Here is a 24,448-nt window from a genome sequence, read left to right on the forward strand (position 1 = left end):
TTTTATCTTGTAACATCTCCCTGTCCTGGGGGGGGAGGGGAAAGGAGGGACACGGCCCTGTCCCGGGTGGCACAATGCAAGTCCCCTACGTACGCACCCTCCAGCCGGGAACGCTTTGATCACGCGGGCTGGGAGGAACATGATTGGTTCCGAAAGGTGCTGGTTTGTGATTGGCCATCAGAACCGTTATTCGAGGTCAATTTGAATTGGTCGCAATGCATTAGGTGGCCATCAATCAAGCCGACGTCAACCAATGGGTTAGCGCTGAGTCGGCATTCGCTGAGCGGATTGGATAGCGGGCGCAGCAGAGCCCCGCCTTCCGTGTAGTGACTGTGGAGCGAGCGGCGCGCGGCGCCTTTTGACAAGCGAAGCTGCTGCTGCCCGGACCTTGACCCTTCCCTGCCCACCCCGCTCCGAGCCCGAGCAACCCCGTCACACACCCCGAGCCCGAGAAGTCCCGTCACACCGAGGCCCGACATACCGAGCCCCCGCCGCACAAACCCGGTGTTCCCTGTTGACGCTGCCGCCGCCACCCAGAAGTGAATCGAACGGGTGAGTACCGCGGCACCACAGCCGCACACGGCGCCATTGAACGGGCTGCGCGGGTAATGGCGGCTCTCTCTCACCTTCAAATTCACCGGGAGCCCGGCAGCAGCATGACATCAGTCAATGGGAGCCCGGCCCGGGGTGGGATGGCGGGCGGCCCGACGCGGCCCTGTCTCCATGGGGAAGGGTGTGGGCCCGGCCCCCGCTGTGTCCGGGAAGGGGAGGCGGTTCCCAGGGCGCCACACACGGACAGACCTGCCAACCCCCTGCCAGTTTCCCATTACAAGCAGTTATCCAATTCCCTGTTGAAAGTTACTGTTGAGTCTGTTGCCCTTTCAGGTAGCGATGAGATTCAAACATCAGTTTATTCATTCTGAAACTGGTATGTTTGGGGAAACTCCCCAATAAAAGGGGTTGTGCAAGATATCGGCGCTCAGTATAACCTGCCCATGTCTCACATCATTTTCTGTTTCCCAGTGAAACCACCAAATCCACTTGGCCCAATTATGGCAGCCCAGTTTGAACTTTGTCAGTTATGTTGATGGCGCCTCTGATTTCACCTCAAGTGATCCTTTATTGTAACTTTATAATATTTTTATTTTATAACAATTGTAAAGCAATGTTGCCTTGACTTTCGACAGAGGGAACCCGACCAGATTTCAGGGGGAAAATAGCTAAACTCTGCTGTTTAAAGTTGTGACCAGTATCTTCAGCCTCAATTTTGTGCGTACGTTTCAATACCGGGAAGTGCCCACAGATTAAATCATCTGATTACATCAGTTTAAAGGTTATTCTATGACTCTTAATCATTTGTTTAAGTAGTTTAGTGAGAGGTGCGTGCACTCGGGTGAGAATTGATTTGCTACGGCTATATTGAATACGATGTATAACCTAAACCCAGGAACTGAAGTTTGTGGTAAAAAGTGGATATTAATGTTGATGACCACATAGTTTTGACCATAGTGTGAGAATATCAGTGTAGCTTTCAGAAGGCCAGAATTAAATTCGTTTCTCTCCCTTCTAAATAGTGAGATTACTTTGTGCCGAAGTGAAATTAAGTCCCCAATCTGCATGTTTGAACTTGCTTCCTAAACTATTGATCTATGTAAAACTGCTTGGTTCGGAAGGATGGCATCATTTCTAGTGGTGTACCTACTTTCTAGTTTTTTTGGGCCAAGCAACTTTCTGCCAGACGCCAAGGTAAATCTTGTATGGATTGTGGCGCTCAGAATAATTCCAGTCTACTGAATTGTTCATCCAAGTGAGTGCAGAGTAGAATCACATTGTGTCATATTCATTGTGATCCTGAGGTTAAGAATGGAATTGAAGAGTGCTTTGAGCCCAGTACATGTATCTCTCATGGCAGAGTTACAAGTTCATACTAAGAATGTGTCAACTATAGGGTTAGATGATCTGAAAATGCAGATCCTATTACCAAACAGTTGCAACTTAATAGCTTGCTGACTTTAGAATTGAGCCTCATGGACAAGATTGTTTCTTTCTCCCCCGAACTCCTTTTTGCTTCAGGTAGTTTGTTGACTTGTAATATTCCATGACATTAACCAGGCATAGTCTGTCTTCTGCTGAAGCCAAGAGTCATTGGCTACTATGTTTACTAAATTGCTTAACTTGTGAATTAGCTTTCATAGGTTATAGAAAGTTTTAAACTATGGCAGACAAAATTCCTAGTGTCAAATTGGCTAAATGGAACATTATCATCTTGAAAGTGCTCTGTAGTATTTTCAAAGCTGCAATGAGGATGTGGAATTGATCATTGGTTAGATAGCTGCATTGAGCTTGGACTGGGATTCATTTCTGGCCTCTGTTAGATTACAAACAACTGGCTGCATTGCAATTCTGTAGCATTTTGTAGAATCCTTTAGATAGCCCACTGTTAGTACTAACATATACAAGCTAGAAAGTCTCGCATTAGAATCCTGATCTCTGGTTAGCTGAATGCTGCAATTGGCTTTGTGAGGACTGGGGTGGATGGGGGGAGGAAATCAACCCAAGTGTTGCTATCAAGTGACTGCTAGTGGCAATACGTGTGGATATAGTGAGGTCAGGAAAGACTTTTTTTAATAGTGGGACTACAACTTTGAGGCTCAATGTTAATTATGATCTGGTTGGGTAGGTCGACTCTGGGCTTGTGTTGGTAATTGAAGTATAACTGTTGGAGCAAGTAAGCTCAAAGACTTCATTTGCTCTGCAGAGTCCAGGCTGCACTTCCCAGTAACTGTTCAGCTGTGACGTGTGAACTCCTGTAACCGTCTTGTTTCTGCATACTTTGAAGAATATCGTGGATATGTCCAACAACCAAATCAGGTAGGCACTTTTCTGCTTTTCATAAGTTACATGGGTACTTTTTTTCCTGATTCACATCCTTTTGTGTAGCTTTCTATCTCAGTATGTCAGAGAATGGTACAACCTGGGAGCTTCACATCTGCATCCGTCAAGTCATTGGTGTGCTTTCATTCACTGAATTGTTGGGAACATGATATTCCTCCATCCTCCCCTCAAATGGCAGTGACTGTAGATCCACCTATAAGGGTAGCTTGTCGATATGTCACCCAATGAGAGTTGTTGACACATGTTTGGTCTGTGGAAAGTATCACAGCTGATTCTGATGCCCATGTGCCTGCACCTTCCAGCAAGGATCACTGCTTGGAGTTTTCTCCTTTCTGGCCACTGGTGTCTCTACTTGCCCCCAGCTGTGAGTAATGAAGCACGGACCAGTAATGAAACCCGAAATTATCTGATCTGTCTCCATACCACACTGGTACATTTACCCTCATCTTCAGTCATGCTTTAAAAGTTCTGTAGGTGCTTAGCACTTGAAGATTAGATTTTAAAATATAGTATAGCTTACAACTAACTGTTCACTTTTCTTAAATTCTCAGCCTCCCTGCAAAACTCATCAATGGAGGAGTTGCTGGATTGATTGGAGTAACCTGTGTTTTTCCGATAGACCTGGCCAAGACCAGGCTGCAGAACCAAAGGAATGGGCAGCGTACCTACACCAGTTTGTGAGTTGCATTCGTACTGAATTAGCATCTTGAAACTAAGGCGTGAAAGCATTATCGCACTCTTTCCAATATATACATTTGCCATTTGAGCACTTTGTAGCTTTCAAACTTCCTGGCTTGCATTATTCCCTAGTGATTCTAAAATGTTCTTTAATTAATGGCTTTTAACTGATTTGAAGCTAAAATGCCTAATTTTTCTAAGTGTTTTCAGTAGTGATTATTTTGTTTCCTTCAGCACCGAGCAGCTCCTTAGTCTTTTCAGTGAAAATTTGCAATAGTCAAACTAACCTGTATATAATGCAGTTTATTCCTTAAAGCAAAAATGACAGCTGATAATTGAGCCTTACTGTAATTTAGAAGACTAATAGCCTGGAGCTGATTACATGTGCTTCATTCATTTCTTTAGTGGTTGTGTTAATCTGAGTCCTCTTGATGATGACTTTTTCTTGTGTCTAGGATGGACTGTCTGATTAAGACCGTGCGATCTGAAGGATATTTTGGAATGTATAGAGGTAAGGGATATGCTTCCACACTGCTTCCCAACATCAGTACTAGTCTGCAGGTCTATTCAGTGATACCATAATTTTTGTAGAGGCCACATCTGACTACCCTATTTTTCTTCTGCTATGTAGCTTACAATAAACTTGTGCAGATGAAGTCTCAATAGCATTCTCAAGAACATGTAGTTGATAACCAACACTTGCATTTAGACTGTACTGAAGTTGAATGACTTTTGGATATAATAGCATGCTTATACTGCCACGATTAACATTAAAGTGGTTAAAGCCCTGTAACTTCCTTGCCTCCTCTCCTGATGGCCTGACTTGTATAGGGGTTCAGCACCACAAGTGCTGCTAATTCTCTGGTACCCCTTTTCAGTTGCCATTCTTCATGTATAACTAGTGCTGGGCATCATAGCAGAGTCCAGTCCTTCCCTCGTCTCGCTTGCACGTCCAGCAGGAGTCACTTGGTGGCGCCTGGAGTGAGAACCCTGTTACGACCCTTTGCCATTCTTAAGCTTGGGGTGCTGAGTGCAACTGCTTAGATCAGCTAACCTAGCATAGGCTGCAGGCCTCATAATTTCTCAAATACAGTGACGTTCACAAGTAATGTATGTTTGGAATTAAAAATCAAAATGAACTATATTGGAGGTTTAATGAGATCCCTGAACATTGTAAAATTGTAGGTAGTGCAGCCTTGTGCTGTGCAGTTTGTAGCTAAAAACAATGCATTGACTTGTGTTTGAGAACTGCAGTCATTGGGCATGTTTTCAGGAGACAATGTTCTTTACGGTTGGATCTATTACACTGCACCATGACACATTGCTACTAAATGACACACTGATTTCCTCCTGTTGGTACACTGCTTTTATACTGAGCTGAAATACAGTCTGTTTCATGGTGTCTGGTGCAGTGTAAAATGGAAACACTCATAGAAACATAGAAAATAGGTGCAGGAGCAGGCCATTCAGCCCTTCTAGCCTGCACCGCCATTCATTGAGTTCATGGCTGAACATGAAACTTCAGTACCCCCTTCCTGCTTTCTCGCCATAACACTTGATCCCCCGAGTAGTAAGGACTTCATCTAACTCCCTTTTGAATATATTTAGTGAATTGGCCTCAACTACTTTCTGTGGTAGAGAATTCCACAGGTTCACCACTCTCTGGGTGAAGAAGTTTCTCCTCATCTCGGTCCTAAATGGCTTACCCCTTATCCTCAGACTGTGACCCCTGGTTCTGGACTTCCCCAACATTGGGAACATTCTTCCTGCATCTAACCTGTCTAAACCCGTCAGAATTTTAAACGTTTCTATGAGGTCCCCTCTCATTCTTCTGAACTCCAGTGAATACAAGCCCAGTTGATCCAGTCTTTCTTGATAGGTCAGTCCCGCCATCCCAGGAATCAGTCTGGTGAATCTTCGCTGCACTCCCTCAATAACAAGAATGTCCTTCCTCAAGTTAGGAGACCAAAACTGTACACACTACTCCAGGTGTGGCCTCACCAAGGCCCTGTACAACTGTAGCAACACCTCCCTGCCCCTGTATTCAAATCCCCTCGCTATGAAGGCCAACATGCCATTTGCTTTCTTAACCGTCTGCTGTACCTGCATGCTAACCTTCAATGACTGATGTACCATGACACCCAGGTCTCGTTGCACCTTCCCTTTTCCTAATCTGTCACCATTCAGATAATAGTCTGTCTCTCTGTTTTTACCACCAAAGTGGATAACCTCACATTTATCCACATTATACTTCATCTGCCATGCATTTGCCCACTCACCTAACCTATCCAAGTCACTCTGCAGCCTAATAGCATCCTCCTCGCAGCTCACACTGCCACCCAACTTAGTGTCATCCGCAAATTTGGAGATACTGCATTTAATCCCCTCGTCTAAATCATTAATGTACAATGTAAACAGCTGGGGCCCCAGCACAGAACCTTGCGGCACCCCACTAGTCACTGCCTGCCATTCTGAAAAGTACCCATTTACTCCTACTCTTTGCTTCCTGTCTGACAACCAGTTCTCAATCCACGTCAGCACACTACCCCCAATCCCATGTGCTTTAACTTTGCACATTAATCTCTTGTGTGGGACCTTGTCGAAAGCCTTCTGAAAGTCCAAATATACCACATCAACTGGTTCTCCTTTGTCCACTTTACTGGAAACATCCTCAAAAAATTCCAGAAGATTTGTCAAGCATGATTTCCCTTTCACAAATCCATGCTGACTTGGACCTATCATGTCACCATTTTCCAGATGCACTGCTATGACATCCTTAATAATTGATTCCATCATTTTACCCACTACTGAGGTCAGGCTGACCGGTCTATAATTCCCTGTTTTCTCTCTCCCTCCTTTTTTAAAAAGTGGGGTTACATTGGCTACCCTCCACTCCATAGGAACTGATCCAGAGTCAATGGAATGTTGGAAAATGACTGTCAATGCATCCGCTATTTCCAAGGCCAACTCCTTAAATACTCTGGGATGCAGTCCATCAGGCCCTGGGGATTTATCGGCCTTCAATCCCATCAATTTCCCCAACACAATTTCCCGACTAATAAAGATTTCCTTCAGTTCCTCCTCCTTACTAGACCCTCTGACCCCTTTTATATCCGGAAGGTTGTTTGTATCCTCCTTAGTGAATACCGAACCAAAGTACTTGTTCAATTGGTCTGCCATTTCTTTGTTCCCCGTTATGACTTCCCCTGATTCTGACTGCAGGGGTCCTACATTTGTCTTTACTAACCTTTTTCTCTTTATATACCTATAGAAACTTTTGCAATCCACCTTAATATTCCCTGCAAGCTTCTCGTACTCCATTTTCCATGCCCTAATCAAACCCTTTGTCCTCCTCTGCTGAGTTCTAAATTTCTCCCAGTCCCCAGGTTCGCTGCTATTTCTGGCCAATTTGTATGCCACTTCCTTGGCTTTAATACTATCCCTGATTTCCCTAGATAGCCATGGTTGAGCCACCTTCCCTTTTTTATTTTTACGCCAGACAGGAATGTACAATTGTAATTCATCCATGCGGTCTCTAAATGTCTGCCATTGCCCATCCACAGTCAACCCCCTAAGTATCATTCGCCAATCTATCCTAGCCAATTCACGCCTCATACCTTCAAAGTTACCCTTCTTTAAGTTCTGGACCATGGTCTCTGAATTTACTGTTTCATTCTCCATCCTAATGCAGAATTCCACCATATTATGGTCACTCTTCCCCAAGGGGCCTCGCACAATGAGATTGCTAATTAATCCCCTCATTACACAACACCCAGTCTAAGATGGCCTCCCCCCTAGTTGGTTCCTCAACATATTGGTCTAGAAAACCATCCCTTATGCACTCCAGGAAATCCTCCTCTACCGTATTGCTTCCAGTTTGGCTAGCCCAATCTATGTGCATATTAAAGTCACCCATTATAACTGCTACACCTTTATTGCATGCACCCCTAATTTCCTGTTTGATGCCCTCCCCAACATTCCTATTACTGTTTGGAGGTCTGTACACAACTCCTACTAACGTTTTTTGCCCTTTGGTGTTCTGCAGCTCTACCCATATAGATTCCACATCATCCAAGCTAATGTCTTTCCTAACTATTGCATTCATCTCCTCTTTAACCAACAATGCTACCCCACCTCCTTTTCCTTTTTATTCTATCCTTTCTGAATGTTGAATACCCCTGAATGTTGAGTTCCCAGCCCTGATCATCCTGGAGCCACGTCTCCGTAATCCCAATCGCATCATATTTATTAACATCTATTTGCACAATTAATTCATCCACCTTATTGCGGATACTCCTTGCATTAAGACACAAAGCCTTCAGGCTTGTTTTTTAACACCCTTTGTCCTTTTAGTATTTTGCTGTACAGTGGCCCTTTTTGTTCTTTGCCTTGGGTTTCTCCGCCCTCCACTTTTCCTCATCTCCTTTCTGTCTTTTGCTTTTGCCTCCTTTTTGTTTCCCTCTGTCTCCCTGCATTGGTTCCCATCCCCCTGCCATATTAGTTTAAATCCTCCCCAACAGCACTAGCAAACACTCCCCCTAGGACATTGGTTCCGGTCCTACCCAGGTGCAGACCGTCCGGTTTGTACTGGTCCCACCTCCCCCAGAACCGGTCCCAATGCCCCAGGAATTTGAATCCCTCCCTGCTGCACCACTGCTCAAGCCACGTATTCATCTGCGCTATCCTGCGATTCCTACTCTGACTATCACGTGGCACTGGTAGCAATCCCGAGATTACTACTTTTGAGGTCCTACTTTTTAATTTAGCTCCTAGCTCCTTAAATTCGTAGGACCTCATCCCTTTTTTTTACCTATGTCGTTGGTACCAATGTGCACCACGACAACTGGCTGTTCTCCCTCCCATTTCAGAATGTCCTGCACCTGCTCCGAGACATCCTTGACCCTTGCACCAGGGAGGCAACATATCATCCTGGAGTCTCGGTCGCGACCGCAGAAACGTCTATCTATTCCCCTCACCATTGAATCCCCTGTCACTATTGCTGTCCCACTCTTTTTCTTGCCCTCCTGTGCAGCAGAGCCAGCCACGGTGCCATGAACTTGGCTGCTGCTGCCCTCCCCTGATGAGTCATCCCCTTCAACAGTACTCATGAGAAACTTGGCAGACCCAGAACTCTTAATAAAATCACTGCAATTCTTGAATAGGTCTGAACTTTAGAACATAAGAACATAAGAATTAGGAACAGGAGTAGGCCATCTAGCCCCTCGAGCCTGCTCCGCCATTCAATAAGATCATGGCTGATCTGGTCGTGGACTCAGCTCCACTTACCTGCCCTCTCCCCGTAATCCTTAATTCCCTTATTGGTTAAAAATCTATCTATCTTTGACTTGAAAACATTCAATGAGCTAGCCTCAACTGCTCCCTTGGGCAGAGAATTCCACAGATTCACAACCCTCTGGGAGAAGAAATTCTTTCTCAACTCGGTTTTAAATTGGCTCCTCCGTATTTTGAGGCTGTGCCCCCTAGTTCTAGTCTCCCCCACCAATGGAAACAACCTCTCTGCCTCTATCTTGTCTATCCCTTTCATGATTTTAAATGTTTCTATAAGATCATCCCTCATCCTTCTGAACTCCAAGGAGTAAAGACCCAGTCTACTCAATCTATCTTCATAAGGTAACCCCCTCATTTCTGGAATCAGCCTAGTGAATCGTCTCTGTACCCCTTCCAAAGCTAGTATATCCTTCCTTAAGTAAGGTGACCAAAACTGCACGCAGTACTCCAGGTGCGGCCTTACCAATACCTTATACAGTTGCAGCAAGACATCCCTGCTTTTGTACTCCATCCCTTTCGCAATGAAGGCCAACATTCCATTTGCCTTCCTGATTACCTGCAAACTAACCTTTTGGGATTCATGCACAAGGACCCCCAGGTCCCTCTGCACCACAGCATGTTGTAATTTCTCCCCATTCAAATAATATTCCCTTTTACTGTTTTTTTTTTCCCCCAAGGTGGATGACCTCACACTTTCCGACATTGTATTCCATCTGCCAAACCTTAGCCCATTCGCTTAACCTATCCAAATCTCCTTGCAGCCTGAGTCCTCTACACAAACCGCTTTCCCACTAATCTTAGTGTCATCTGCAAATTTTGTTGCACTACACTCTGTCCCTTCTTCTAGGTCATCTATGTATATTGTAAACTGTTGTGGTCCCAGCACCGATCCCTGTGGCACACCACTAACCACTGATTTCCAACCGGAAAAGGACCCATTTATCCCGACTCTCTGCTTTCTGTTCGCCAGCCAAATCTCTATCCATGCTAATACATTTCCTCTGACTCTGCGTACCTTTATCTTCTGCAGTAACCTTTTGTGTGGCACCTTATCGAATGCCTTTTGGAAATCTAAATACACCACATCCATCGGTACACCTCTATCCACCATGCTCGTTATATCCTCAAAGAATTCCAGTAAATTAGTTAAACATGATTTCCCCTTCATGAATCCATGCTGCGTCTGCTTGATTGCACTATTCCTATCCAGATGTCCCGCTATTTCTTCCTTAATGATAGTTTCAAGCATTTTCCCCACTACAGATGTTAAACTAACCGGCCTATAGTTACCTGCCTTTTGTCTGCCCCTTTTTTAAACAGAGGCATTACATTAGCTGCTCTCCAATCCGCTGGTACCTCCCCAGAGTCCAGAGAATTTTAGTAGATTATAACGAATGCATCTGCTATAACATCCGCCATCTCTTTTAATACCCTGGGATGCATTTCATCAGGACCAGGGGACTTGTCTACCTTCAGTCCCATTAGCCTGTCCAGCACTACTCCCCTAGTGATAGTGATTGTCTCAAGGTCCTCCTTTCCCACATTCCTGTGGTCTGCAAATTTTGGCATGATTTTTGTGTCTTCCACTGTGAAGACCGAAGCAAAGTAATTGTTTAAGGTCTCAGCCATTTCCACATTTCCCATTATTAAATCCCCCTTTTCATCTTCTAAGGGACCAACATTTACTTTAGTCACTCTTTTCCGTTTTATATATCTGTAAAAGCTTTTACTATCTGTTTTTATGTTTTGTGCAAGTTTACCTTCGTAATCTATCTTCCCTTTCTTTATTGCTTTTTTAATCATTCTTTGCTGTTGCTTAAAATTTTCCCAATCCTCTAGTTTCCCACTAACCTTGGCCACCTTATACACATTGGTCTTTGATTTGATACTTTCCTTTATTTCCTTGGTTATCCACGGCTGGTTATCCCTTCTCTTGCCGCCCTTTTTCACTGGAATATATTTTTGTTGTGCACTATGAAAGAGCTCCTTAAAAGTCCTCCACTGTTCCTCAATTGTGCCACCGTTTAGTCCTTGTTTCCAGTCTACTTTAGCCAACTCTGCCCTCATCCCACTGTAGTCCCCTTTGTTTAAGCATAGTACGCTCGTTTCTGACACACCTTCCTCATCCTCAATCTGTATTACAAATTCAACCATAGTGTGATCACTCATTCCGAGAGGATCTTTTACGAGGAGATCGTTTATTTTTCCTGTCTCATTATACAGGACCAGATCCAAGATGGCTTGCTCCCTTGTAGGCTCTGTTACATACTGTTCTAAGAAACAATCCCGTATGCATTCTATGAATTCCTCCTCCAGGCTACCCCCTGCGATTTGATTTGACCAATCGATATGTAGGTTAAAATCCCCCATGACTACTGCCGTTCCTTTTTCACATGCCTCCATTATTCCCTTGATTATTGCCCGCCCCACCGTGAAGTTATTATTTGGGGGCCTATAAACTACGCCGACCAGTGACTTTTTCCCCTTACTATCTCTAATCTCCACCCACAATGATTCAACATTTTGTTCATTGGAGCCAATATCATCCCTCAACTGCCCTGATATCATCCTTTATTAACAGAGCTACCCCACCTCCTTTCCCTTCTTGCCTATCTTTCTGAATCGTCAGATACCTCCGTATGTTTAATTCCCAGTCTTGGCCACCTTGCAACCATGTATCTGTAATGGCCACCAAATCATACCCATTTGTAATGATTTGTGCCGTCAACTCATTTACTTTATTTCGAATGCTGCGTGCATTTAGGTAGAGTGTTTTCATCCTAGTTTTTAAACCATGATTTTTAGTTTTTGCCCCTCCTGCAGCCCTTTTATATTCAGTGGCCCTTTTTGTTTCTTGCCTTTGGTTTCTCTGCCCTCCACTTTTACTCATCTCTTTTCTGTCTTTTGTTTTTGTCTCCTTTTTGTTTCCCTCTGTCTCCCTGTATTGGTTCCCATCCCCCTGCCATATTAGTTTAACTCCTCACCAACAGCACTAGCAAACACTCCCCCTGGGACATTGGTTCCGTTCCTGCCCAAGTGCAGACCGTCCAGTTTGTACTGGTCCCACCTCCCCCAGAACCTGTTCCAATGCCCCACGAATTTGAATCCCTCCCTGCTGCACCACTGCTCAAGCCACGTATTCATCTGTGCTATCCTGCGATTCCTACTCTGACTAGCACGTGGCACTGGTAGCAATCCCGAGATTACTACTTTTGAGGTCCTACTTTTTAATTTAACTCCTAGCTCCTTAAATTCGTCTCGTAGGACCTCATCCCTTTTTTTACCTATGTCGTTGGTACCAATGTGCACCACGACAACTGGCTGTTCTCCCTCCCTTTTAAGAATGTCCTGCACTCGCTCGGAGACATCCTTGAACCTTGCACCAGGGAGGCAACATACCATCCTGGAGTCTCGATTGCGGCCGCAGAAACGCCTATCTATTCCCCTTATGATTGAATCCCCTATCACTATCGCTCTCCCACTCTTTTTTATGCCCTCCTGTACAACAGAGCCAGCCACGGTGCCATGAACTTGGCTGCTGCTGCTCTCCCCTGATGAGTCATCTCTCTCAACAGCACTCAAAGCAGTGTATCTGTTTTGCAGGGGGATGACCAGATGGGACCCCTGCACTACCTTCTTTGTACTACTCTTCCTGCTGGTCTTCCATTCCCTAGCTGGCTGTGGATCCTTCTCATGCGGTAAGACCAACTCACTACACATGCCACTTATGTCATTCTCAGCATCGTGGATGCTCCAGAGTGAATCCACCCTCAGCTCCAATTCAGCAACGCGGTCCGTCAGGAGATGGAGGCGGATACACTTCTTACACGTAGTCGTCAGGGACACCATGAGTTCCCACATGGCACAGGAGGAGCATATCACGTGACCGAGCTCTCCTGTCATGCCTTAACCCTTAGATACACTTCAATTGGTAATAACAATGTTACAGTTTACTTACTGATATAAAAAGAAAAAGAAAAGCTACTCGCCAATCACTTACCCCATTGGCTGTGACGTCACCTTTTGATTCCTTTCTACTTCTTTTTTGCTTTCTCTCCCGCTGTAGCTGCACCGGTACGCCTTTTATAGGCCGCACCCGCCTCTCTCCAACTGCCGCTGGCTCTCGAGCTCCCGCTGGGCCTTTTATAGGCCGCACCCGCCTCTCTCCAACTGCCGCTGGCTCTCGAGCTCCCACTGGGCCTTTTATAGGCCGCACCCGCCTCTCCAACTGCCGCTGGCTCTCGAGCTCCCACTGGGCCTTTTATAGGCCGCACCCGCCTCTCCAACTGCCGCTGGCTCTCGAGCTCCCGCTGGGCCTTTTATAGGCCGCACCCGCCTCTCCAACTGCCGCTGGCTCTCGAGCTCCCGCTGGGCCTTTTATAGGCCGCACCCGCCTCTCCAACTGCCGCTGGCTCTCGAGCTCCCACTGGGCCTTTTATAGGCCGCACCCGCCTCTCCAACTGCCGCTGGCTCTCGAGCTCCCACTGGGCCTTTTATAGGCCGCACCCGCCTCTCTCCAACTGCCGCTGGCTCTCGAGCTCCCACTGGGCCTTTTATAGGCCGCACCCGCCTCTCCAACTGCCGCTGGCTCTCGAGCTCCCGCTGGGTCTTTTATAGGCCGCTCCCGCCTCTCTCCAACTGCCGCTGGCTCTCGAGCTCCCGCTGGGCCTTTTATAGGCCGCTCCCGCCTCTCTCCAAATGAGTGAGGGGATAATATTCCGTCTTCCCAACAACAATTTCCTTTGTGTAAAGTTCATAAATGTTGAGGAAAAAGACCTTGACGTTGACTTTACAAGTGGCGGACGGATGTTGTAACAGCCAAGTTTCATCTTTGGGAGGGAGGATTAAAATCTGTTAATTATGTAGCATTGGATGCTGTGGAGGGCAATGGGTAGAGGGGTGTGTTAATGGTGCAATACAATGCACAGATGTTCATATAAAATTAAAACTTACTGACCGTTGAATTCTTGTCTGGGTCTACTTGGTTTACCAACACTGGATAAAGTAACTATTTTAGTAACACTTGTGATGAACTTCTCGTATCAGATACAAGTATGCAATGACCACATCCTGATCGTGTTTAGATCGGCTGTTAAACACTCGGGCTAGTTTTGTTTGAGGCAGAGGGGAAAATGTAAGCAAAATGACTAGAATTGGGTGTGAATAACGGAGGCTGGTGACGACTTGCTGCCATCTAATGAGCATTATTGTCATTTATTTCAGTGTCCCATTGGCTTTGGCAGAAAACATAAAAGGCTTCTCTGGACAGATTGGCATAGTGTAGAGGTGCTGGTAACATGAGGTTAAAATAGTTTAGCTCAGCACTGCAAGATATGGAGATAGAAGGTCCCAGATCTGCTGGCTTAGCTGATCTCAGCCAGAGTGCTGGTGTGTGTCTGAACAGTGGCAAATCTGACACGTCTCTCCTGGTTATTATGCTGTGAACCCGAGTGGAAGTGTTTGGCTTGGTTACATTGCTCTTTGTGGTCAAATAGCTTGCCAGCATGTTCTCTCGTGCCTCATGCATGAATCGTGGCCGTTTGTGTATGGTACTAGCGGGAACTCCTGCAAGGTATTGAAGAATAGCACAACCTAATGCGTATTTGTTCAAGCCTGCCCTTTGAGGAAGTATATGCCAGTAACAAGAATAAACATGATTCTCATTAGGCCTAGCCTATTTTCTGCTTTGCTTAAACTTGGTCTTAGCAAGCATACAGCCAGGCTTTGACGTGTCTCAAGCTGATGTTAAATACCATTAATAGTACAGCCCCAGAGTGCACTTGTGACCAGGAATATGAGGTCTCCTGAAGACATGCCCATTGGTTGAGGTGTTTAACTTTAGAGGCCGAGGAAAGCTGTGTCCTGTAGATATTTAAATGCAAATACGGGGGGATGTATGTGCCAAGTGTCCACTGCTTTTTAAAAAAAAAACGTGGAGGAAATGCTGTTGTTTGCATCTGTTTTTCATGTTACAGACGGTCGCCACGGATATTGAGGGCTAGCCGATCTGGCGAAGCCACGATGGATCATATCATTAAATGGTTTACAGTACCACTTACTATTGTAATTCGGATCCATTTCATTCTATTTTCTATATTGCTTGTAAAAGAAAATTCAGCAAAGTTTCCAACTTGCTCATTCCTTAGAATGTTCTCATCTGCCTCTTTCCTTCCCCCACCATTTATTAATACTCTTTAAGCTGTCTAAGATCTCTACTGATTTTCCTTTCTGCCTTAGTTCGGATTGCAAAGAAATTCTGAAATCTTAAATCTATTTGTTTGACTTTATTTTGGGGTGGAGCTACTCATCTGTCCAAATTAAACATAGAAAATAGGTGCAGGAGTAGGCCATTCGGCCCTTCGAGCCTGCAATATTTGCTCTACTAGTAGTGTGCATCTACTCTGTATCCTCATGTAATGTGCTGACCAATATTCCCATTAACTTTGTGGAGTGTGTGTGTAGCCCATTCAAAATACTGCACATGCAGTTTTCCCCAGCTAGCGAGATGGAGGTCCAGAGAGCTGAGCAGCTTGAAAACATTGATGCTGATCTTTGGGGGCTAAACAACTTAGCTGAAAACTAGCATCATCTGCATGATTAATGAAATGTGTTGAAGTGTTGGTCAGGCTAAAGGTAAAACATGAATGGTGTGTTGACTGGTTATTTAACTATAGTTGGCATCACATCAGTGTCCATACCACAACCGTGACCACAGTCAGCTAACTTGGCACAGGCCATGTTCAGACTGGAGACTGATAAACTAGCTCGGGGAGGTGCAAAACTGGTTTACCCAGAATAACATGGCATATATTTTTCCCTGGTAACTTCTGCATCTTGTTTGAACTGAGAAATTGACTTTTTTTCCTGTGCTGTGCTAAATCCCAAGTGGTTGACCGTGATATTCTTTGTAGAAACGTTTCCAACAGTAGTCACTTTTGATGAGTATTAAAATTGTAGATGGTTTCAGTTACAATTTTTTTTCTGATTTAGAAGTTGAAGTTTAATTGTAATCTTCAAATGGACATTTGCACTAAGCAAAAATAAAACAATAATTTGATTTCATGGAGTCTTCATTGTTGAGTGTATTCTTCATATTCTAGTCTTCGATCCTTCCTGTTAGCACTGTCACTTAAAATGCAACTCCATGATGCAAAAGTTTTAATTTGCATGCAGTACTAGAATATTGTGTGAAGTCTAGCTATTTGCATCACTTCTGATACTTTCCTATTCTTCCTCTTCTCTCGAATTGTGTACATGTGACTAGAATGCTGTAATTTCAATGTTGCATTTCACAACAGATGTTCTGTCCTATCCCTTTTAAGCCTGGATTAGCCAACATTGGAGTTTTTGCAGCAACTGGTCCTAACAGTATCTAACATTATCAACTCCAGTTAAACAAATGCCTGGCCTTTTTATTAATATTTGAGATGTGGATGGCACCCATTTAGCTGTGCTCAAGATTTTCAGTTTGTAGTTCCTGAACTTTGAACAAATTTCTCCTCTAGGTATACTCATTTGATTAAATTCCATCTCAAAAGTTATCTGGTTCCTTGGCCAAGTCACCATTCAATGAGCTTGGATGACATTGGAAAGCTGATCAATGTGGAAGCATGGTGGCTGAGTCAGATCCTATCCTTGCATGATGCTTGTACATGGAGTTGTGTTCATGAACCCTTGGTTAATTATCCACATTCCTGTGCTGAGGCCCGCTCTACCCTACTGTAATTCTAGCTGTGAATGGCCAAGTCAGCATGAGCTGCGAACTTCTAGTTCACCAGGTTCACCAGCACCTGGTGGTGAAGCCACTCCGAGCCACGGACCAGCTGAGGACTTGCAACTTCTACCCCAAACGACTGAAGATGGGAATATTATGTTCGAGCCGCACCTTCTGACTTGCTGCCTGGAGCTTGCTCTGAATTGTATGCAACATAGTCAATGAAATGGAGCAGTAATAGCTTCCTTAATGAGTTTTCAGGCTCATTTAATTGTTAACTCTTTTCACCTGGCCAGAATGTGAGACACCACACTTGCTGTCGAAGATGCCCCTTCTGTTGACCACTCCCTATTTACATCAGGTGGTCTCCTCCTTGGAAGACTTTAATCTCTCAGCAGTTTGGGACACTATTTTAAAAGCTGCAAAATCTCAATGGTGTGCTATGGTCAGGAAAAAAAGGATTATTGTCTTAAATATAGACACCATATTGTGTATAATCCAAACTGAATGTAAATGGAGGCTGCGTAGAGGCGGCAGAGAGCAAAACTCAATGGGGATTATTTTTTGTCTGACAGGTGCAGCTGTGAACCTGACATTGGTAACACCTGAGAAGGCCATTAAACTTGCTGCAAATGACTTTTTTCGCCAATATTTGTCAAAAAATGGGTATGTTTTTGTCTGATTTAAGTATTGGCATAAGCAAGTTGTTCAGTTCACCAAGTAGTTGCATTAAAATTTATCAACATCACAGAAGCAAACTATATAGTTAACTTTGTAGATTTGTTCATCTCTACATAATGAGTATAACATGCAGCCCATTTAGTCTATTCAGTTTGAGTGTTGGTGTGTCAGTGTGTACAGTTTCATTTTGACAAATTCTCAACCCTAGATGTTAATGCCATAGGACGTGTTTTCGGTGTGACAGGTATCTTAATTGTTTGCATTATGTATAAAATGTGCTATATCTTCAGATTTAAATGCTTTTGTTGAACTTGGTGCCTATGTTGTATTTGTCATTAGTATATGATGTAACATTGGTTTCCACATGGATTTGAGTGTATTTTTTTTTGCCTTTCAGTAAGGGCTTAAATGTATTCAAAGAGATGCTGGCAGGTTGTGGGGCAGGAATCTGTCAGGTCATTGTCACTACTCCTATGGAGATGCTGAAAATCCAGCTCCAAGATGCTGGCAGATTAGGTAACTTTACAATTTACTCCTCTTTGTATAAAGTAACAGTACGCCATGTAGCAAGGATTACATTAAATATTAGTGAGGTTGCTAAAATTGTTCTCTTTGAATTGATACAGCAGCTCAGCAGAGGTTGATATTGCCTTCAGGTTCATCCATGAAAGTTGTGGCCACCAACCCAGTCCTGAGTCGGGCGTACAACGTTGGCCCTGCTGCTGTTACCAGGCCCATGTCTGCCACCCAGATTGCCAAAGATTTATTTTACTCCCAAGGGCTCAGAGGACTGTACAAAGGATTAGGAGCCACTATACTGAGGTACAAATAGCTGTAAGCTTGCCATGCTGTCACTAGGTTTATTGAATGTATATGTGCCATTATGATGTAGCAAAAATATCACCAACAGAATCATAGAACAGTACAGCACAGAAAGAGGCCATTTGGCCCACCAAGTCTGCACGGCTCTTTCAAAGAGCAATCCAGTTAGTCCCACTTCCCACTCCATGTTCCTGCAATTTTTTCTTCCAAGCAATTTATCCTATTCATTTTTGAAGGCTACTACGTGAATCTGTATCCACCACTCATTGGGCAGTGCAGACCAAATCCTAACCACTTTCTTCGTGTCACCTCTGCTTCTTTTGCCAGTCACCTTAAATCTGTTCCCTCTTGTTATTGCCCCTTCAACTATTGGAAACAGTTAACCAGTATTTTACTGCTGGTAATGTTATCCATGTTAATCCCTGCAATACCATTAATGTTGTACAGTTCAAAATACTCAACAGAGTCGACCCAAGTTTGGAAGGACAAAATCTAATGCTGCTGGGTATTTTTCAGCGAGGTAATTGAGAAAAATTAGCAATTTCAGGTTGTGACTTCCCCCCTTTGTATCACTCTGGTCAGTTGGGAGATGCAGGCCAAATATTTACAGGCAGCGCCCTTCGGCAAGGTGGTTGGATCCCTCTGTCCTTCACTTAGCTATTGAATGGTTAGGATGCTGAGACGAACGAGCTATTTAAATGCAATCGCAGCAAATAAACGAGTATGTTTGTACAAAACTTGTTCTCTGTATTGATTATGTTCCCTTTTATGAACAGGGATGTTCCGTTCTCTGTCATCTACTTCCCATTGTTTGCCAACCTGAACAAACTTGGGCAAAATTCGGTGGATGGGAAAGCTTCTTTCGTCCATTCATTTTTATCCGGCTGTATTGCTGGTTCCGTTGCTGCTGTAGCTGTCAACCCTTGTGATGGTAAGTATCGTGTGCTGGACAACGACGCAAGATTTTTCTAGCACAATATAGAGGCAAATAATAGTTATAGAATGAGAACTATACTGGTGTATTGGTTGGATTATGCAGTCGTATGACCTGACCTATGTTTCAGGGTTACTAAATAGCAATTAGGAGCAAGAACTCACTCAACTTCCCTCCCGAGTCCAGGGTGTTGCTAATTGTAGCACCTCGACAGTTGAGATTTCCCAGTTGCATTACAACCATGACTACATTTCAAAAGTGCTTCATTGGTTGTAAAGTGCTTTAGGACGTCCTGAGGTTGTGAAAGGCGCTATATAAATGTAAGTGTGGTAACAAAAATACAATACTAGATCAAAGCTGGTAAGAAATTGACTTAGACATAGCTTTAAAGAGGTGAAATAGACCTAGTTAGCTGAGTTTGCTATTTGAGAGTAAAATTGGGACAATGAAAACAATTATCCACGGGATGTACTAAAATGATCAATTATAAACCACGGGATGCTTAAACCGTTGTAGTTGGCTTGCTGCATGTAGTTCTTGGCTGAGTTCGTTTATTCACTTGTATTCAGCATTCTCCAAGTTTGTAATGACGCTGTGGTTCAGGTAGCAGTTCAACAGTTAAAGCAGAGTGACATTAAGAACCACACCATGCTTCCTGTACAATTGTATACGTGGCATCTCTTCCTGGAATTGGCTTGCTTCATTTACATTCAAACTGTGTAAAAGGAACTTCCTGTTGGCTGTTGCTTGTGAAACTGCTGAACAGTATGTTACTTGTCAGTAAATTGATATATTTTCATGTTTTAGTGATCAAAACACGATTTCAATCACTACATAGAGGAGCAAATGAAGAAACCTACAGTGGGATTGTGGACTGTGCAAGGTGAGAGTGCTGGGTGCACAATCAAGTGAATTGTGTGTGGAAAAGCTGATAGTAAGGAAAATTCCACTTCACTGGGTAATGAGCACAAAACGAGTTGAGACAAACCAATCACTTTGCCCCCTTGTCCCTTCTGTCACTATGACATACATTTCTTCTGATGAGGGGCAGCATGTTAGACATGTTTCTGAAATGAAATAACATCGGCCAAACCCCATGGCTAACTGTTCACTAAAACATTCCTGGGCTTTAATGGATGCTGTTTCGCTGCTGGTATGCCCACCTAAATTAGCTGCACCTTGTGGGAATTGGGGTTCAGAGCAAATCCCTGGGGTGCGTCTGCACACTGCATAATGACAAGAACCCCTGCTGGAATGAGATGGGGGAAATGCTGACAAGTTATCTGGGAGCTTTGGCCTTGATCTCTTGAATTGGGAAAGCTGTACCATCTGATACCATGGTAGACTGGTCATGAAGGTTAAAGCCCATGGGATCCAGGGCAAAGTGGCAAGTTGGATCCAAAATTGGCTTGGAGGTCAGAAGCAAAGGGTAATGATTGATGGATGTTTTTTGTGACTGGAAGGATGTTTCCAGTGGGGTTCCGCAGGGCTCAGTGGTGCAGAGGGACCTGGGGGTCCTTGTGCATGAATCCCAAAAAGTTAGTTTGCAGGTGCAGCAGGTAATCAGGAAGGCGAATGGAATGTTGGCCTTCATTGCGAGAGGGATGGAGTACAAAAGCAGGGAGGTCCTTCTGCAACTGTATAAGGTATTGGTGAGGCTGCACCTGGAGTACTGCGTACAGTTTTGGTCACCTGACTTAAAGAAGGATATACTAGCTTTGGAGGGGGTACAGAGACGATTCACGAGGCTAATTCCGGAGATGAGGGGGTTACCTTATGATGATAGATTGAGTAGACTGGGTCTTTACTCGTTGGTGTTCAGAAGGATGAGGGGTGATCTTATAGAAACATTTAAAATAATGAAAGGGATAGACAAGATAGAGGCAGAGAGGTTGTTCCCACTGGTCGGGGAGACTAGAACTAGGGGGCACAGCCTCAAAATACTTTAAAACTGAGTTGAGAAGGAATTTCTTCCAGAGAGTTGTGAATCTGTGGAATTCTCTGCCCAAGGAAGCAGTTGAGGCTAGCTCATTGAATGTATTCAAGTCACAGATATAGATTTTTAACCAATAAGGGAATTAAGGGTTACGGGGAGAGGGCGGGTAAGTGGAGCTGAGTCCATGGCCAGATCAGCCATGATCTTGTTGAATGGCGGAGCAGGCTCGAGGGGCTAGATGGCCTACTCCTGTTCCTAATTCTTATGTTCTATGTTCTTATTAGTGCTGGGTCCCTTGCTTTTTGTGGTATATATCAACGATTTAGATTTGAATATTGGGAGTATGATTAAGAAGTTTGCAGACGACACTAAAATTGGCTGTGTGGTTGATAATGAAGAGGAAAGTCATGGGCTGCAGGAGGATATCAATCTACTGGTCAGGTGGGCAGAACAGTGGCAAATGGAATTTAATTGAGAAGTGTGAGGTGATGCACTTTAGGAGGGCTAATAAGGAAAAGGTATACACATTAAGCGGTAGGCCACTTAATAGTGTAGATGAACAAAGGGACCTTGGAGTGCTTGTCCACAGATCCCTGAAAGTAGCAGGCCAGGTGGTTAAGAAGGCATACGGAATGCTTGCCTTTATTGGCCGAGGCATAGAATATGAGCAGGGAGGTTATGCTTAAATTGTATAATACTTTGGTTAGGTCACAGCTGGAGTACTGCGTGCAGTTCTGGTCGCTGTATGATAGGAAGGACATGATTGCACTGGAGAGGTTGCAGAGGAGATTTATTAGGATGCTGCCTGGGATGGAGAATCTCAGTTATGAGGACAGATTGGATAGGCTGGGTTTGTTCTCATTGGAACAGAGGAGGTTGAGAGGAGACCTCATTGAGCTGTACAAAATGTTGAGGGGCCTGGACATAGTGGATAGTAAGGGCCTATTTCCATTGGTGGAGGGGGCTATTACGAGGGGTTTTAAGGTTGGTGGTAAGTTTAGAGAGGATTTGAGGAGGGTCTTTACGCAGAGGGTTGTGGGGATCTGGAACTCACTGCCTGGAAGGGTGGTGGATGCAGAAACCCTCACCACTTTTAAGAGATGGTTGGATGGGCACTTAAAGTGCCATAACCTGCAGGTAATTGGAATTAGACTGGATGACCTTTTGGATGGTGCAGATATAATGGTAAGTACTGCGGGGAATAGAATATGGCCAGGGTGATCTCCTGGACTAGTTTCGATTGCCTGGATGGGTCGGAGAGAAATTTTCCCAGATTTTTTCTCCCTAAATTGGCCTGGGTTTTTATCTGGTGTTTGCCTCTCCCAGGAGATCACATGGCTCCGGTTGGGGTGGAGTGTAGAATGTTTCAGTGTAAGGGGTGTCGCTGTTGTGAGGCAGACTGGTTGGGCTGGGTTCTCTTTGCCTTTCCGTCATTGTTCATAGGTTTATATGTAACCTTTAAGGCTGCTGACCAAGGGCTGTGCGGCTCTTTGTCGGCCAGTGCGGACACCCCTGCATACATTTTTCCAGCAAGGGTTATAGGGTAGCTCTCGGGAGCTAGAAATGTTACCCTGTTCAACCATTGCAGTTAGTGATAATTGGTTCGCGTCCTCCTTCAAATGATGGTCATTGCAATGATGAGATTTTCATTTTAATCTTTACAAGGGTGTTTGTTGTGGTTCAATGAAAATAATTCAGTTATTCTTTGCAGGAAAATCTGGGTGAATGAGGGTCCTTCTACATTCTTGAAGGGATCTTGCTGCCGAGCACTCGTCATTGCACCACTCTTTGGCATTGCGCAAGTGATTTACTTTGTAGGAGTTGGAGAATTTGTCTTGGGGTTTTCACGGTTTGAAGTGTATTAATTATCTACATCCATTCCTGAAGAACTACATTAGACTACGATGAAAAATCCCAAACAAGGAACCAAGTCACGCTGCAGCTATTGAAGGATTCGCTCGCTTTTATTTTTCCATTGTTCAGATTCCTAAAGTGGTTGTGTATATGGGAATACTGTTTGGAGGAGGAAGAATATCAACATCTTTTTATTTTTAAGCTACTGAAGGATGGTTTGACCTGGTTGGTTTTTGGAAAGATTATCTTGGAGTGTTGTGAAAGAGTGCTTAAACTAAAGGGCCCATACTTGAATTTCCTCTGCAGCTCCATAATCACTTTTCTACTTAAGCTTGTGAAGAATTGGAACAGAAGTTACACATTTAACACTTTTTTTTAAAGAAAAACATTTTTATACTTTTAGATATTGGTCACATTTTCCAAGCCAATCTTAGAGATTGGAGACTCTTAAAAGCGACGCCATTTTGGAGATGCCTGGGGGAAATTGAAACTAATATTACTCCAAATAAGCTCACCAAAGTGGCTCCATTTCAACAAACAACATCTACCTGGACTTGAAAGTTAATGGGGGGGAAAGGGTCGCTACATTCAGAAAGCACTTTTTGCATTGACTGAAAGAATAGTTTTCTGTGAAATGGCAGTGCAAACCACTCATTGTTATAGTGCACTGAAGAATTCAGTGTCTATCTAATTTGTTCCCGATTTGGATCTGCCCATATAGATCGGGGAGCCATGCATCCTGTACTTGGTCTGGCTGTTACACAAAGATTGACACTTTTAATGTTAACATATTGCAACGGGGACATTAAACCATTATGGTCTACAGAACAACCAAGATGCAGAATAGTCGACTATAGACTGAGGTCCATCTCTTGCAGAGCATTTCATTCTCAGGCATTTTAGTAGCACAAAGTACCTGTATTCAGGTTGTATAACCTTAAATAACTCATCTCAAAGCATCATCTGAGACAGGATCTTGTTTAGGATCCAGTTGGATACCATGTTAGTTGACTGGGATTCACACTACTGAGGAAGGAACAGTTGTCACACTGATATCCTAGTTTGTAACTGATCCTTTGTCTCTGGGTGTTACTGTAATATTATAAATGTCATGAAACAAATAATGCCTCTGGTTAATTTTTAACACAATGGTGCCTTCTGTATCATTGAACTGGTTTACATGAAATATTTAATCTAATGACAGTGATACTGGTTCATAGCACCATTCTCAAATATTTGAATTTACACATTGAAGTAAAACTGTTTAAAAACAGAATCAAACTGAGCTGTGACAATAAACCTAGAGTTTTGTAACCTTGCTTTCTCTGTTTGACTACACTATATTGATGTGTCCGAGGTTGTTGCTGGTAATGGGCTGTTGATCTTAATTTTTTGCCTCTCCACCTGACTGCATTTCCTCCTTGGTATATGGTTCCACAGATGTTAGTCAGCCTTCGATACACCTCTCAGATTGCCATCATTTTAGTGTCTGACTGTTTGACTGCAGGAGCATCTCAGCTGATCTTTGTTCCTTGTGCTTCCAAAATGGGTTGCTGAATAGCAATAATCCTTACTGACCTCTGCTTACCACACCCCTACATACGTTAGTCCTTTCCCAGTTTGGGAACCACAGGGCATACGTTTG

General features: G+C 43.9%; 1 protein-coding gene across 5 annotated transcripts; it reads left to right on the plus strand.

Annotated features, from left to right (window-relative positions):
• Positions 1 to 354: 354 nt before the first annotated feature.
• On the plus strand, positions 355 to 24,122 carry LOC139227737 (mitochondrial glutamate carrier 1-like). 5 transcript variants are annotated; one of them, XM_070858721.1, is made up of 10 exons: positions 355 to 552; positions 2,759 to 2,871; positions 3,447 to 3,572; positions 4,029 to 4,084; positions 17,152 to 17,242; positions 17,655 to 17,773; positions 17,884 to 18,079; positions 18,856 to 19,010; positions 19,821 to 19,896; positions 22,661 to 24,122. In XM_070858721.1, exons 2-10 carry the CDS (start codon positions 2,852 to 2,854, stop codon positions 22,812 to 22,814), a joined length of 993 nt encoding a protein of 330 aa, XP_070714822.1. In that variant the 5' UTR covers positions 355 to 552; positions 2,759 to 2,851; the 3' UTR covers positions 22,815 to 24,122. The 5 variants fall into 5 exon arrangements, with proteins under 5 accessions (XP_070714822.1, XP_070714823.1, XP_070714825.1 ...); XM_070858722.1 differs by having other exon boundaries at positions 17,887 to 18,079; XM_070858724.1 differs by lacking the exons at positions 355 to 552; positions 2,759 to 2,871 and adding an exon at positions 14,838 to 14,925 and having other exon boundaries at positions 3,538 to 3,572.
• The last annotated feature ends 326 nt before the right edge of the window (positions 24,123 to 24,448 follow it).

The sequence above is a fragment of the Pristiophorus japonicus genome, chromosome 17 (genome assembly GCF_044704955.1).
Source record: "Pristiophorus japonicus isolate sPriJap1 chromosome 17, sPriJap1.hap1, whole genome shotgun sequence".
NCBI lineage: Eukaryota > Metazoa > Chordata > Chondrichthyes > Pristiophoridae > Pristiophorus > Pristiophorus japonicus.